General features: G+C 49.8%; 3 protein-coding genes across 12 annotated transcripts; 1 reads left to right on the top strand and 2 right to left on the bottom strand.

Annotated features, from left to right (window-relative positions):
- Window positions 1-612: 612 nt before the first annotated feature.
- On the bottom strand, window positions 613-2,667 carry LOC117583570. Its single transcript, XM_034271946.1, has 4 exons — window positions 1,887-2,667; window positions 1,576-1,826; window positions 1,315-1,521; window positions 613-1,248 (listed from the first exon to the last, which is right to left on the bottom strand). The coding sequence occupies exons 1-4, from the start codon at window positions 2,531-2,533 to the stop codon at window positions 770-772; spliced, it is 1,584 nt and encodes a 527-aa protein (XP_034127837.1). The 5' UTR covers window positions 2,534-2,667; the 3' UTR covers window positions 613-769.
- Window positions 2,668-2,747: 80 nt separating this feature from the next.
- LOC117583571 (nicotinamide/nicotinic acid mononucleotide adenylyltransferase 1) lies at window positions 2,748-4,880 on the bottom strand. Of its 2 annotated transcripts, XM_034271947.1 has the most exons (6): window positions 4,707-4,880; window positions 4,217-4,623; window positions 4,063-4,164; window positions 3,856-4,007; window positions 2,950-3,211; window positions 2,748-2,889 (listed from the first exon to the last, which is right to left on the bottom strand). In XM_034271947.1, exons 1-6 carry the CDS (start codon window positions 4,807-4,809, stop codon window positions 2,848-2,850), a joined length of 1,068 nt encoding a protein of 355 aa, XP_034127838.1. In that variant the 5' UTR covers window positions 4,810-4,880; the 3' UTR covers window positions 2,748-2,847. The 2 variants fall into 2 exon arrangements, with proteins under 2 accessions (XP_034127838.1, XP_034127840.1); XM_034271949.1 differs by lacking the exons at window positions 2,748-2,889; window positions 2,950-3,211 and adding an exon at window positions 3,271-3,654.
- A 412-nt stretch (window positions 4,881-5,292) lies between these two features.
- On the top strand, window positions 5,293-11,769 carry LOC117583566 (protein phosphatase Slingshot). Of its 9 annotated transcripts, XM_034271943.1 has the most exons (9): window positions 5,294-5,794; window positions 6,849-7,091; window positions 7,152-7,543; window positions 7,607-7,672; window positions 7,736-7,930; window positions 7,990-8,259; window positions 8,332-10,164; window positions 10,737-10,854; window positions 11,633-11,759. In XM_034271943.1, exons 1-8 carry the CDS (start codon window positions 5,732-5,734, stop codon window positions 10,804-10,806), a joined length of 3,132 nt encoding a protein of 1,043 aa, XP_034127834.1. In that variant the 5' UTR covers window positions 5,294-5,731; the 3' UTR covers window positions 10,807-10,854; window positions 11,633-11,759. The 9 variants fall into 9 exon arrangements, with proteins under 9 accessions (XP_034127826.1, XP_034127831.1, XP_034127834.1 ...); XM_034271935.1 differs by having other exon boundaries at window positions 5,293-5,794; window positions 8,332-10,854; window positions 11,633-11,769; XM_034271940.1 differs by lacking the exon at window positions 10,737-10,854 and having other exon boundaries at window positions 5,293-5,794; window positions 8,332-10,342; window positions 11,633-11,763.
- Window positions 11,770-12,469: the final 700 nt, after the last annotated feature.

Below are 12,469 nucleotides of genomic sequence, written 5' to 3'. Positions count from 1 at the left end.
GGCAAATAGCTGTGGAGATGGTGGAGAGCTACGGTGAGGAGAAGGTGTTATCAGCATAGCACAGTTCAAGGTGAAATTACTTGCAAGCCACCACGCATCGATTTCGGGAACCAATATCTCTAGCTCTGTCCCTTTCTAGCGCTTGTCTCTGCGAACGTGGTGAATAACAATGTCCCCTTGTTGGTAAATTCACCTTGGCACAGCGCCTGGTTTGTGTTTACATTCCAGTGGCGGCAGAAGCTTCTGGACTGGAACTGGACTCGACTGGAACCAACGCTAAAGTCAAATTACCCCGTCCACTGCCTAGACAACAACAACAGCAGTAACGCTAAAAGCGAACAGCAAATTGTTAAATTGTTAAATACATTTTTTGGCAAAACGAAAACATTTGCTGGGGCAGCCGAAAAAGATGATAAATGATGCGCGTGTGCAATTCCCGCGAACAAATAGTTTCGCTTTTGTTGGTTTTTCCTCGTGTTTTAATAAAGCTTAACTAATTAAACATCTAACCAGACACAAGCGCACACAAACACACACAGATAATTAAATACGTAGATGTACTATACTTAGTGCGTGGCTTGGTGTAATATAATAAATGTATTATTATTAAATTTGTAGTTTGTGTTATACAAAAACACCTCTTAAATGTTGCATTAAACTGAAAACTGAAGATGCTTGAGGTTTGTTGTACCCATCGAAGGACAGCGAATCTTCGCAATCGATTCTTCGAACGATCTTGACGGGGTAATTGGCCAAGAGTCGCTTGGGTCTATGGCTTGGTCGTCCAATTGCTCAGGCAAGGTGAGTTGTTGGTGAAGAGACTCGGCAGACTGAACAGATTGAGGTAGGTGGACAGGAATGTGGCCAGTATGCCGAAGAGCAGCACGCCCATGGTGCAGGAGATGTCGCAGTCGAGGCGATGCAGCAGCCGCACCAGACGCAGCCAGCAGCCGCGCGGCGAGTTGGGCTTGGCGGCCACCAGCAGCGGCTCCATCTCGAGCTCCACCGGATCGTAGTTGAGATCCAGCGGCAGGCTGCCATAGCTTGCCTCGGCGGCGATGCGCTGATGGACACGCTCCATGCGGCGTATGCGACGGTAGAGCAGCGGCGGCAGAATGAACACCAGGGGACCCGTTATGGTGCCACCCACCACATCCATGAGGGCATCAAAACTGGGCACAAACTCCGCCACGAGCACCTCGAGAGCCAGCACAGTGGAGCGTATGGCCATGCGCTTGAAGGTAAGGCCTGAAAAAGGGCAAAAGTCTGTTAAAGAACTTCAAGAGGGGTTTCGGGGGTAGGGCAACTTCTTACTCTCCGGCAGCTTGAAGTAATTTTCAATCTGCAGAAACATGGCAGAGCTGGCCACAGTCACGGAGAAGCAGAGCTGCAGCGACATGAGGATCAGCATCACGTAGTAGGGCACGCTCGTGGGCAGCGACTGCAGCAGATTGTTCGCAATCATGGAGCCAAATTTGTAGGCAGCAATGATGGAGCCAAAGATGGCCACGCTGCAGGTAACTAGGAGAAATCATTGGTAATCTTTTGAGAGCATTAGAACTGTCCCTCACTCACTGGCAATTCCAATGGTTGCCGCCCAGGAGACCTGCGACTTGCGCTTCATGTCGATCTGGAGTGTCAGCAGCACCGGATGGATGTCGAACTGAAAGGCCAGAATGCTGTAGCTGTTGAGCACGGTGAGGAAGCCAGGTAGCTCCAAGGAGATGCCCTCGAAGGGTGTGCCAATGGCAGGAGCAGCAAACAAACAAAACCAGAGAAGAGCCACAATGAGAATCATCACGCAGACGGCAATGATGGCGAGACCCCTGCATGGACGGAAGGAATAAAAAGTGGCAACAGAGGCTGCAGAGAATCCTCACTCTCACCTCATATGCTTGGGACTGCCCAGCCACATGAGTGGACAGATGATCAAACCCACAATGATGGCCCAGTAGCAGTAGGAGAAATTGTAGTGGCCCGAGCTCATGCGCAGAACAACAGCCTCCAGGTTCTCCGCGGCCATCACCACACTGGGCACGGCCATGGCAAAGATGCTGAGATCCAGGAGCACAGAGACCAACAGACTCACATACGGGCCATAGGCCAGCTCCGCCAGAGCGGCATAGGGATAGTTGCGCTTCTGCAGGATGGAGGGATCCAAGTGCTCGGCCATGGTCCAGCATTGGGAGAGCAGAAAGGAAGTGTAGATCTGCAGGAAGATGATGGACAGCACCAGCAGCACACCAAAGTAGCCCAACTGGACCAGCATGGCGGGCAGCGTGACGAAGGGGAAGATGCCAAACAGATCCACGACATACAGGATGGCAATGAAGAGCGACAGATTCTCCGGCTCCTCCTCGTAGGCGCGGAAATGGGGCAGGGCACTGAAGCGGGAGCGCGACAGGAACGGCAGCTGATCATGCTGATGCGAGGGCGTCAGCTGCACGGGCGGACGTCGCTTGGGCAGGGCAAAGGACGGTGCGCGCGATGGCCGTGGCGCTGGCTTGACATTTTGCCGTCGGAAGAAGAACATTCGGAACTAGACGCGACAACTGGTAACACGCAACTGTGGGCAACGTCTTAGACGTATTCTGCTGGCAACAAGTTCGTTCTGTCGTTTGTCATCCGACACCCCATGCTCAGGGAAGCCACAGCACTGCAATGTCAATGCACGTCGACTCCAACTCTGTCGCTGCCGCTGGTCAATAGCAAAGTTCAATGCCTTCTGGGATGACCCACAAAAATGGTGAGTGTTTAAAGTGTTTATTTTTATATGCACATATCCACAATAGCTTCCCCTTCCATCCCACATTCCTGTATCGATCCTTGGAATTGTCTTTATTCAGCTTAAAGCTGCACTTGGGCAATTTTCTGCTTCTTGGCCTGGCTCTAAAAATAAGAACATTTCATTACTAAAGCTCATAGATCTGTAATTTATATGAAACTAACCTCTGATTTCTCATCGCTTTGCATGGTGATGACCTGCACTGCCTGGCCAGGGCCCACACGCAGGAGTTTCGGGCCACGCGGCGATGTGTCGCCACAGCAGAAGACCCGCGAAGTCGCTTGCTGCAGCAGCTGCGGACTGGGGCTGTCTGACTCATCCATATTCTGCTCGCTTATGAGGGTGCTCGCTGCGTTCTTGTTGTTGTCCGTGTAGGCGTGATTAAAGATCAAATGATTTGGACGCACTGCATCCGTTATATACTTACTACACAGTCCACACGTGGGTTAGGCAGGCGTGTCAGTACAACAGCAACAAAGGTTTGGTTATAGTTTAATTGGGGGGAAATACATTTGTGTTGCCCAGCGGCAAAATATTTGGTGTAAGTAATTGTGATACGTACACTGACCCACCAAGGATCTCGAGAATTATACAATAAATAACATGGGTTCTGGTGGGGTTGTTAGGTGTGCCACAATAAATAAGATAAGATATATATCTGTACATGCAAAAGCCAGACTGCAGACTTGCGCTAAAAGGAACTTGAACTTGTTTCAGCTTTGGCTCACTCACACTCCATGAAGAGACGCCAGTGCATTGGAAGGGCTTGAGATATTTGCTTATGGTGCTGGTGGGTTTGGTGCTGATTGTGACGATGGTAGAGCGGCCTCGGCTGTTGCTGCAGTGCGCGTCAAGGGTCGCCATCCTGCCTGCAGTTTGAGACAACAAAAAGATACATAGAAAGAAAGTTGCTGGACTGTGCACTAGGATGAGATCTAATGTGCGGCTTTGTGGGTGCAGTGTAGCGATCGATAATCGATTGGCGACTCATTCAGTGTACGTATCAGGGTTGGGATGGTAAGTGTACATGTGGAAAACACAAGGAATAACTAGGGGGAATTTCCACCTACGATTTAACGTTGAACAATCGCTGGCGCTTGATGTACTCCAGCACCAGGTCGTCTATGAGATATTTCACTGACTGTCCGCGACTCAGCAGACGTCGCACCAGCGTAGAGCTCACCTCATTGGGCACCCAATTCGTAATCAGCGTTATATTCCGCTGCAAAATGTACTCTGATTAAGTTGAATTCATCTCGAAAATGCACTTTGCATACCTTGTACTTAGTTAAAATGTCAGATTCAAATATAAACTTCTCGGGATTTGAGCCGCAGCGTGTGATGACCACCAGACCATGGTTGGCCACAATATCCTCAATCTGTTGGGCACATCGTCAGTCAAGATAAAACTCCAACTAAAAGCAAACTTACATCGGCATCTGCCCAGAGACCTGGCACGGCAAAGGACTCTAGTAAATCGGCGCCGCACAGCAGCTTTAGGTGCACGGGATCGGTGCGCTCTCGCAGCGAAAAGGGCAGCCAGCCGGGCAGGGAACCATTTGGCTCTGCATCTCCAGCACCACTGGCTGAGTTCAAGTAGTTGTTCATGAAGTTCTGATGGTACTGCAGCACGGACTGTGTGCGCATCCACTGGTTTTGGTGCACCTCCCAGTCGGACAGGCGTATCCAGTTGGAACTCTGAACGGCCAATTTCACCATTGCGCAGCGGTCCAGCGATGAGGCCAGCCCCTTCTTTGCATATGAGTCATGGGTGGGCGAGATAATGCCGCCCACCACCTTGTGTGTCCCCTGCATCTCAAAGTGATCCCTGGCTATCTCTGTGCACGCGCCGAGTGGATGACGGTATCGATTATATTTGGAAATTACACAATTCTTGAAGCCAAAGCCGCATGCTGCTTACCAAACATTCTGAGGTGCATCGGCGTGGGCGGACTGAAGCAGCCGCATGCGATAAAGGCGATGCGGGGCAACAGGCACTTTGTTTCCTCCATGAACGCCGACATTTTAAGCAAAATGTATGTAAATAACTCCGAGCGAAGCGCACATGAACCGTAATGTTTGTTGTTGTTTAGACAGCTGTTTTTCGCAATCAGCTGGCAATCGATAGCTAGTAGCGGGCAACAGCTGTATCGATGTTTTCAGAGGAAAAACTTCGATGTTTTTAATGAAATTCGTTGTTTGTTGAAAATTAAAAATTAGTGTGTATGTTCAAATTATTTTCAACTACATAGCTGCACAGTTTTCTGACTGTATATACAATAATTCTAACCTCTTAAAAATGTGCGTTATCAGTTCCAAATTGTTTTATTAGGGTTTCATTAATTATTCCACACCACCAAAGCTTCCGCGGTCTGCTTAACAGTCTCTTCCATTCCCACTTGCATTATTTTTTAATTACAATCCCCATTGAAAAACATTTATAGTGGTCCTATCACTCATCGCTGTTTTGGCCACCGCTAGACCACACTCGATTTGCCTCAGAACGACTAGTGGGCCGTGTTATCGATTAGAAATGGCGTCCTCACTGTCTTTCTTTTATGAAAAATTCGTGTAGTCGTATTTACAATTTATCAACGTTGTGTGTGTTTGTCAATTATAAGGACGAGTGCGGGCTATTCTCGTCTCACACTCTTGACCGATTAGCGCAACAGCCATAATCTAAGTGTTTTTAGTGCGGTACATAACGGCGACGACGTGCAAGCAGGGCGCCGAGTGCAAAAACAACGGCCAGCAGCAGGCAGCGAAACGAAAATGCATTTGTGACTGACACAAACACACACACACACCCATCCAGATAGACAGACAGAAAGACACAGAAGGGACACCCTGAAACAGCAAGGATAGCGAAGGAGAAGGCAAAGTCGTAGCGAAGGCAGGAGGAGGCGACGACCGCTGCTCCATCATCATCAGCAGCAGCAACAACAAATGGCGCTTGTGACGGTGCAGCGCTCCCCAAGTGTGGCTGGCTCGGGCTCGAATTCGGTGAGTGTGAGTACGCGGATGCAGGAAAGGGCTCCCAGATTGCAGCTCCACGTTGGGTGCATTTTCCACACCCCAAATCTTATCTTTTGCCGTGTGTTTTGTTGTGAGTCCATCCCAACCGACAAGGAAAGTGTGTGTTAGTGTTACTGTGTGTGTGCGGTTGTCAAGCTCCATCTCTCTCTCTCTCTCTCGCTCACTCTTGCTCTCGGAATTGTGCTTTGTTTTGGTTTTAATAATTTTTTTCGGAGTAAGTGGCTTGGCTGGCTCTCTATGGCACGGCCTATAATCGCTCTTCCTGTGCGTGTTCCGCCTTGGGTGCATGATCCTTTGTGTGTTGTACGTTGTGTGTGTATTTATTTGGCTTGTGCCCCAAAACGCAAAACGATTATTTCGAGTGGCTGTCTCTTGGCCTGGCCGTGCCGTGTCGTGGCGTGTGTGTGGGCGCTTGCGGCGCGGCGCGTCAGCGTCATCATCATCGTCGTCTTCGCTGTTGTTGTTGCTTTTTGTTGTAACTCAACTAAATCCGTAGCAGACGTCGCGACGTCAGCCGCGCGCCTATATGTATATTTTTGCATTGCCTTTTATGTCGTTTTGTCATCCGTCGCGTACGCTGTGAGATTTTTCTCTTTGATTCCGTTAGCGCCTACCGTCCGCCCGACCGACCGCCCCAAAAATAGTTCTCAAGACCTTGAGACAGCCACAAACACAAACACACGCACACACAAATCTTCATATGGTACGAATGTGTGTGCCGCCACACATAAACACTTTGTCGGGGGGGACGAGCAGGGCATGCCCTTGGAAAATTAAATCAGGCAATCAGACAATAATCGAGAAATCTTTATCGTACACCCTATTTGAACTTCACTCCCAATGAAAGTTGGTTAAAATGGTAGACCGAGTCGATGATGATGATGATGATGTACTTTCGAGTAAACGCTGCTGGGTGAGTGGGTGGCTGAGTCACCGGCGGCAGCGGCGGGTGACTGTAGCAGGGCCAGAGACAGAGGTAGCTGGGGGGAGTAAACAAATATTAAAGCATTTCCCGTTTCCCCATCAGGATGGCGAGGCCGATGACGACGAAGGCAATAGCAAGAACGAAAAGAGCGAATGCTTCTTTGCTGGCAAAGGAACCGCCCTGGTATTAGCGCTTAAGGATATACCGCCACAGCAGCAAGCGGAACGTAGGCTGAGCACGGACTCGACGCGTTCCAGTAACAGCACACAGAGCAACAACTCCGACATACAGCTCCATTTGCAGTCAATGTTCTTTCTGCTGCAGCGTGAGGACACGCTGAAGATGGTCAGTAAATCAGATCTCCATAATGCTTGCCGTTTACTTACTTTCTTCCTTTTTGGGCAGGCTGTCAAACTGGAGTCGCAGCGTACCAATCGCACACGTTACCTGGTGATTGCCTCGCGCAGTTGCTGCCGTCGGACTGCCACCAGCGAGCGTCGCCGCAATAAGATAATGCGTCACAATTCGGCAAAGGTCAGCTCCTCCACGTCCTCGGCCAACAGCAGCGCTTCGGTGGTGACAACACAGCGGCAGCATTCAGAGGACGTTGCACCTTCAGCAGCCAGTAAATGTGATAAAACAGCGGACAAGGAGAATGTAGCAGCTGCCGGCGACAACAAGAATATCTCGGGCATGGAGGAGTCCTGCCTGCTGGGCATCGATTGCAATGAGAGGACGACAATCGGTCTGGTGGTGCCCATCCTAGCAGACACCACCATACACCTGGATGGCGATGGGTGAGCCTCTGTCTTGCGTGCGTTTATCCGACAGCCTCAACACTGATTTTCCCTACTTTGCAGCGGCTTCAGCGTGGCCGTCTTTGAAAAGACACACATCTTCAAGCCCGTATCGGTGCAGGCCATGTGGTAAGTGTGGGATAACAGAAGCCTAACCAACTTTAATTACAACTCCATGCCGCTGGGCAACAGGTCAGCGCTTCAGACGCTGCACAAAGTATCGAAGAAGGCTCGTGAAAACAACTTTTATGCGAGCGGCCCCTCGCACGATTGGCTATCCAGCTACGAGCGACGCATTGAGTCGGATCAGTCGTGCCTGAATGAGTGGAATGCCATGGATGCGATAGAGAGTCGTCGCCCACCCTCACCAGATGCCATAAGGAATAAGTAGGAGTACCCAAAAGCCACTTAATATCCGGTTCTAAATACAAATTTTTAAACTGCAGGCCAACCGAGAAGGAGGAAACTGAAAGTGTCATTAAAATGAAGTTGAAAGCAATCATGATGTCCGTGGATCTGGATGAGGTTACCTCCAAGTATATACGCGGACGCCTCGAAGAGATACTGGACATGGATCTGGGCGAATACAAGTCGTTCATTGATGCCGAAATGCTTGTCATACTCGGCCAAATGGATGCACCCACAAAGATATTCGAGCATGTGTATTTGGGTTCCGAGTGGAATGCCAGCAATCTGGAGGAGCTCCAAAAGAATGGGTATACAAACGATTTATGCAATGGGGAACGTCCTATATCCTTAGAAATTTGATGCATTTCCCTTCTTTCCAGCGTTCGCCATATTTTGAATGTGACGCGGGAGATAGATAACTTTTTCCCTGGCACTTTTGAGTACTTTAACGTGCGTGTTTATGATGATGAGAAGACAAATCTTCTCAAATACTGGGACGACACATATCGTTATATTACACGGGCCAAGGCCGAGGGCTCCAAGGTGCTGGTGCATTGCAAAATGGGCGTGAGTCGTTCAGCTTCTGTGGTGATAGCCTATGCGATGAAGGCCTACAAGTGGGAGTTCCAGCGTGCGCTGGACCATGTGAAGGAGCGGCGTAGCTGCATCAAGCCGAACAAGAACTTTCTCAGCCAGTTGGAGACTTACAGCGGCATGCTGGACGCCATGAAGAACAAGGAGAAGCTGCAGCGCAGCAAGAGTGAGACGAATTTGAAGAGCACAAAGGATGCGCGACTGTTGCCTGGCAGCGAGCCCACGCCACTGATACAGGCACTCAATCAGGCCAAGTCCAAGTTGAGCGGCGAGGCGGGAGTTGTCACACCCGAGGAGGAGGAGGATGAGGGTGCGGGGAAGGACATACGACACTCGCGTCTCCATCGTCGATCGAGCGCACAAAAGCAGCGACGCATGGTGCGACGCTCGAGCAGCACCTCCCCGAAGACGCAGACAGCCGTTGTCACCAAGCAGCAGAGCCAATCGATGGAGAACCTAACGCCGGAGCGCAGCGTGGCGGAGGAGCCAAAGAATATGCGCTTCCCCGGCAGCAATGGAGAGAACTACAGCGTCACCCAGAACCAGGTGCTGCACATCCAGAAGCACACGCCTCTGTCGGTGCGCACACGCGTTCATGATCTCGAGGCGCATCGCTCGGATCAGTTGCCGTCACAGCAGTCGCCGTCACTGTCGCAGTCACAGCAAGGCCCCGTGTGGACCTCACTGACCAAGCTAATCACTCAAACGTCGCACTTGGGAGGCAATGCAGGAGCAGGAGGAGGCAGTGGAAGTGGCAGCAGCAGCGGCAGCGTAATGCCTCGTAGAGATTCAAGCTCCTCGGATGTGTTCTCCTCGCAGGTGGACAATGTCTTTGCCAAAGAGGAGCGGGAGAAGCGACAGCGTCGCAAGACACATTCGTGGACAGAGTCGTTTGGACCCAGTGGCGGAATTATACTGGATGCCGCACCACAGCAGCAGCAGTCACAATCCATCATGCTGCGGCCACGCGGCCTGCGGCAGCGGGAACCGCCGTCGCGCCACTCCAGCTGGGGGTCGGGCGACAATCGGAGCAGTCTGCCGCTGCGCACAAGCTCCTGCAGCTACTACGACAGCAACCGCAACACCACGGCCATCTTTGAGGGTGAGATCCAAGATCTGAAGCGAAGCAGCAGCAGCAGGAGCAGCATTGACCCAAAATCTGCCAGCAACTGCAATGTGAGCGAGGCAGGAAGTGGCCAGCTGGGGACAGTCAAGCGCACCAAGCAGAAGCTGGAGGAGAGCACGGTGCTAAAGAAGCGCTGCCCAGAGGATGCCCCGGAACAGGAGCAAGAGCTGGATGCCAGCGTAGGAGATGCTGCTGCTGTTGTTGGTGGTCAGAAAAGGTGTGCGACCCTCTATCGGAGCGCCTCGTCGGCCAACAGTCCCAGACAGCGGCAGCCACTGCGCTGCAACAGCGAGGAGCTGATGCACACCAGCGATATTGAGAACAAGAATACAACCAGCGATCTTGACGCGGCAACTACGGCGGTGGTACTGCGTGTGGGTCCCAGCCAGACGCTGGCTGAGGATCAGCGAATTTCGGGCAATGTGCAAATACTCAAGCAAAACTTTGAAGCCAAAGCGGCAGTGATTGGCGTGGGTTCGGCAGCGACTGTGGCAACGACAAGCAGTACTCCAGCAGCCACTAGTGTTGCTGCTGCAACAACAGCTGCCCCACAGATGGGTGGCAAGAAGACGACGTCCCATCAGTCACTGCCCTCGTCGCCAGTTGCTCAGCACGCGAATCATGTGTCCTCCTCCAGCTCCTCCTCAACGTCGAACTCGTCCGATTCCAGCGTAAGCGAAAATTGTGATCGTAATGTAAAAGGTCTAGTGCATAAATATCAAACCACTTCCTGCAGTAGCCAAGCTGCGAGCCAGACTGCAGTCAACGTCCCGCCTACAACCAACACACTGCCGCCGCCGCCGCCGCAAGCGTCTCAGCCATTAACCGCCAGCCACATCCACAACAACAGTACTAACACCGGCACCACAACAAATGCCACCAATAGCTACAAGCAACGCCCGCGCTCCTACTACGATCGCTCCTCGCTGTCGAACAAAACGCACGATTACAGCGAGAGTCGACCGCCACCCGCACCTGCCAGACTCACTGCCAGCGTTAACTATAGTAGCAGCAGTGGCGGGAGCGGCCACACCAGCCACGTGCAGCTGCCACAACAGCAGTCTGAGCAGCAGCAGCATCAGCAAGTGCAGATACGGCGTCTGGCACAGCATGGAAAGACCCATCCTCTCACTAGGCTAAGTACACCAAAGCCAGGCTTCAATACGGCTGCATACAACACCATGTAACGAAATGCTATTTTTACTTACTCATCCAAACAAGCTCCACATACCACACCATTTCACACTTACCATAATAGCCACTAAGGATCACCCGAGCATTGTTTTGCTTTACGTATTTATATTTTCAATTCGCCATCAAACGCTTTTGTCCTATGTTACTGTCATACCCGCATACCATAATACATGTCATGGTGGTGAAATTACTACAGGGTGACCACTATCCCTTTCCAGCGCTTGTCTTTTTGATCGTGTTGAATAAGTTAGTGGACAACGTCACGTTGTTAGTAGTTTCACCATGAACGTCATACTGTCCTCTCAATAATGTGTAAGCTTGTGTGTAGTAGTGCGTCTCATATGTTTTGTGAAGACCGACCCCGACTCGACCCAACCCGACCGACCGAACCAAACCGACGATCCGCAATCTTAAAACTGTGTGAAGAGTGCCGTCAGGGACTATAAAACAAAAAACAAAACAAAAACCTATGAAATTGAAACTGTATTTGTACTTTTAAATTACTTGTAACTGTATACATATTTATTTTATATTATGCAAGAACTGCCTACGAATAAACGAAATTTTCTGTATATACATCAAAACACATATTGTACACACATCATGTGGTGGCCTGTTCCCCCCTGTTCGTTCGTTTTTGTCGTTGTTCCCGAATTTTGTGCCGTCTGACATGCCTGAGTCATATCATATCACATCGTACCACCAGCAGAATGTACTCTGCTCTACCTCTGCCTGACAGCTTTTATGACCCAACTTTGTATTTGCAGCCTTATCCACATGATACGTTCCTTCCGCTACTCATGGGCCGAGAAGTGTAATAAATGAACGAAAACCCAAACCCCCCTGCTGGCTCTCAAGGCTGATGCCCGCCACCCACCTTGTTATACACAACATTTGTATTCTTTTTTTGTTTGCTATTTATCAAACCGTATTTATAAATATATACAACTGTAACCCAATTACAAGTGCAATCTTTTTTAATTGCGAAATGAGTCATTGAGTAGGTAACGGACCATTCCAAATGAAAAACCAGCGCAGAGTTGCAACTGCACAGAAAAATAGCCAAGTCATGGCATGCTTGAATGGTAGCAGCAGAGCTCCCAAACCAATTGCAAAAAGTGCAATATATTTTTAAATATGCAAAGTTTTAGGCTTTAAACCCGTTAAAATGTATTATCGATATACCGATGGCAACATGTGCCGCAGAATGATGAGCATTCATACCCTGGGGAAGAGGATATAGAATTTAGCTAATGTTTGTTGGCCTCAGTTTTACAAGTATCTCAATGAAATTATGCTGTTTAAGAGGTCAAGAGAGTGTATCTGGTCCTAGATATATATACAAAAAGAAAATCAAAGACATAAACAGGTACAAAACAAGGAACCATTAATAAAAAACAATTATTTTCTATGGCTGAACCTATTCAAATAGAAGGGGGTTTAGAGGGTTAAGTTAAGTTCACTCATCACTCATAATGTTTGGTTTATCGGTATATAATGTATTTTTTATCATTATTTTTTTTTGGTATATCTACACAACAGCGGCCACACTGACCCACACACTCATACGCGCGCACTCTGCCACAGTTTCTTTATTTTATGCA

The sequence above is a fragment of the Drosophila guanche genome, unplaced genomic scaffold, assembly GCF_900245975.1.
Source record: "Drosophila guanche unplaced genomic scaffold, DGUA_6, whole genome shotgun sequence".
NCBI classification, from domain to species: Eukaryota; Metazoa; Arthropoda; class Insecta; order Diptera; family Drosophilidae; genus Drosophila; species Drosophila guanche.
The sequence above is the reverse complement of the archived record's forward strand: the minus strand, read 5'-3'. Positions and strand labels throughout refer to the sequence as shown.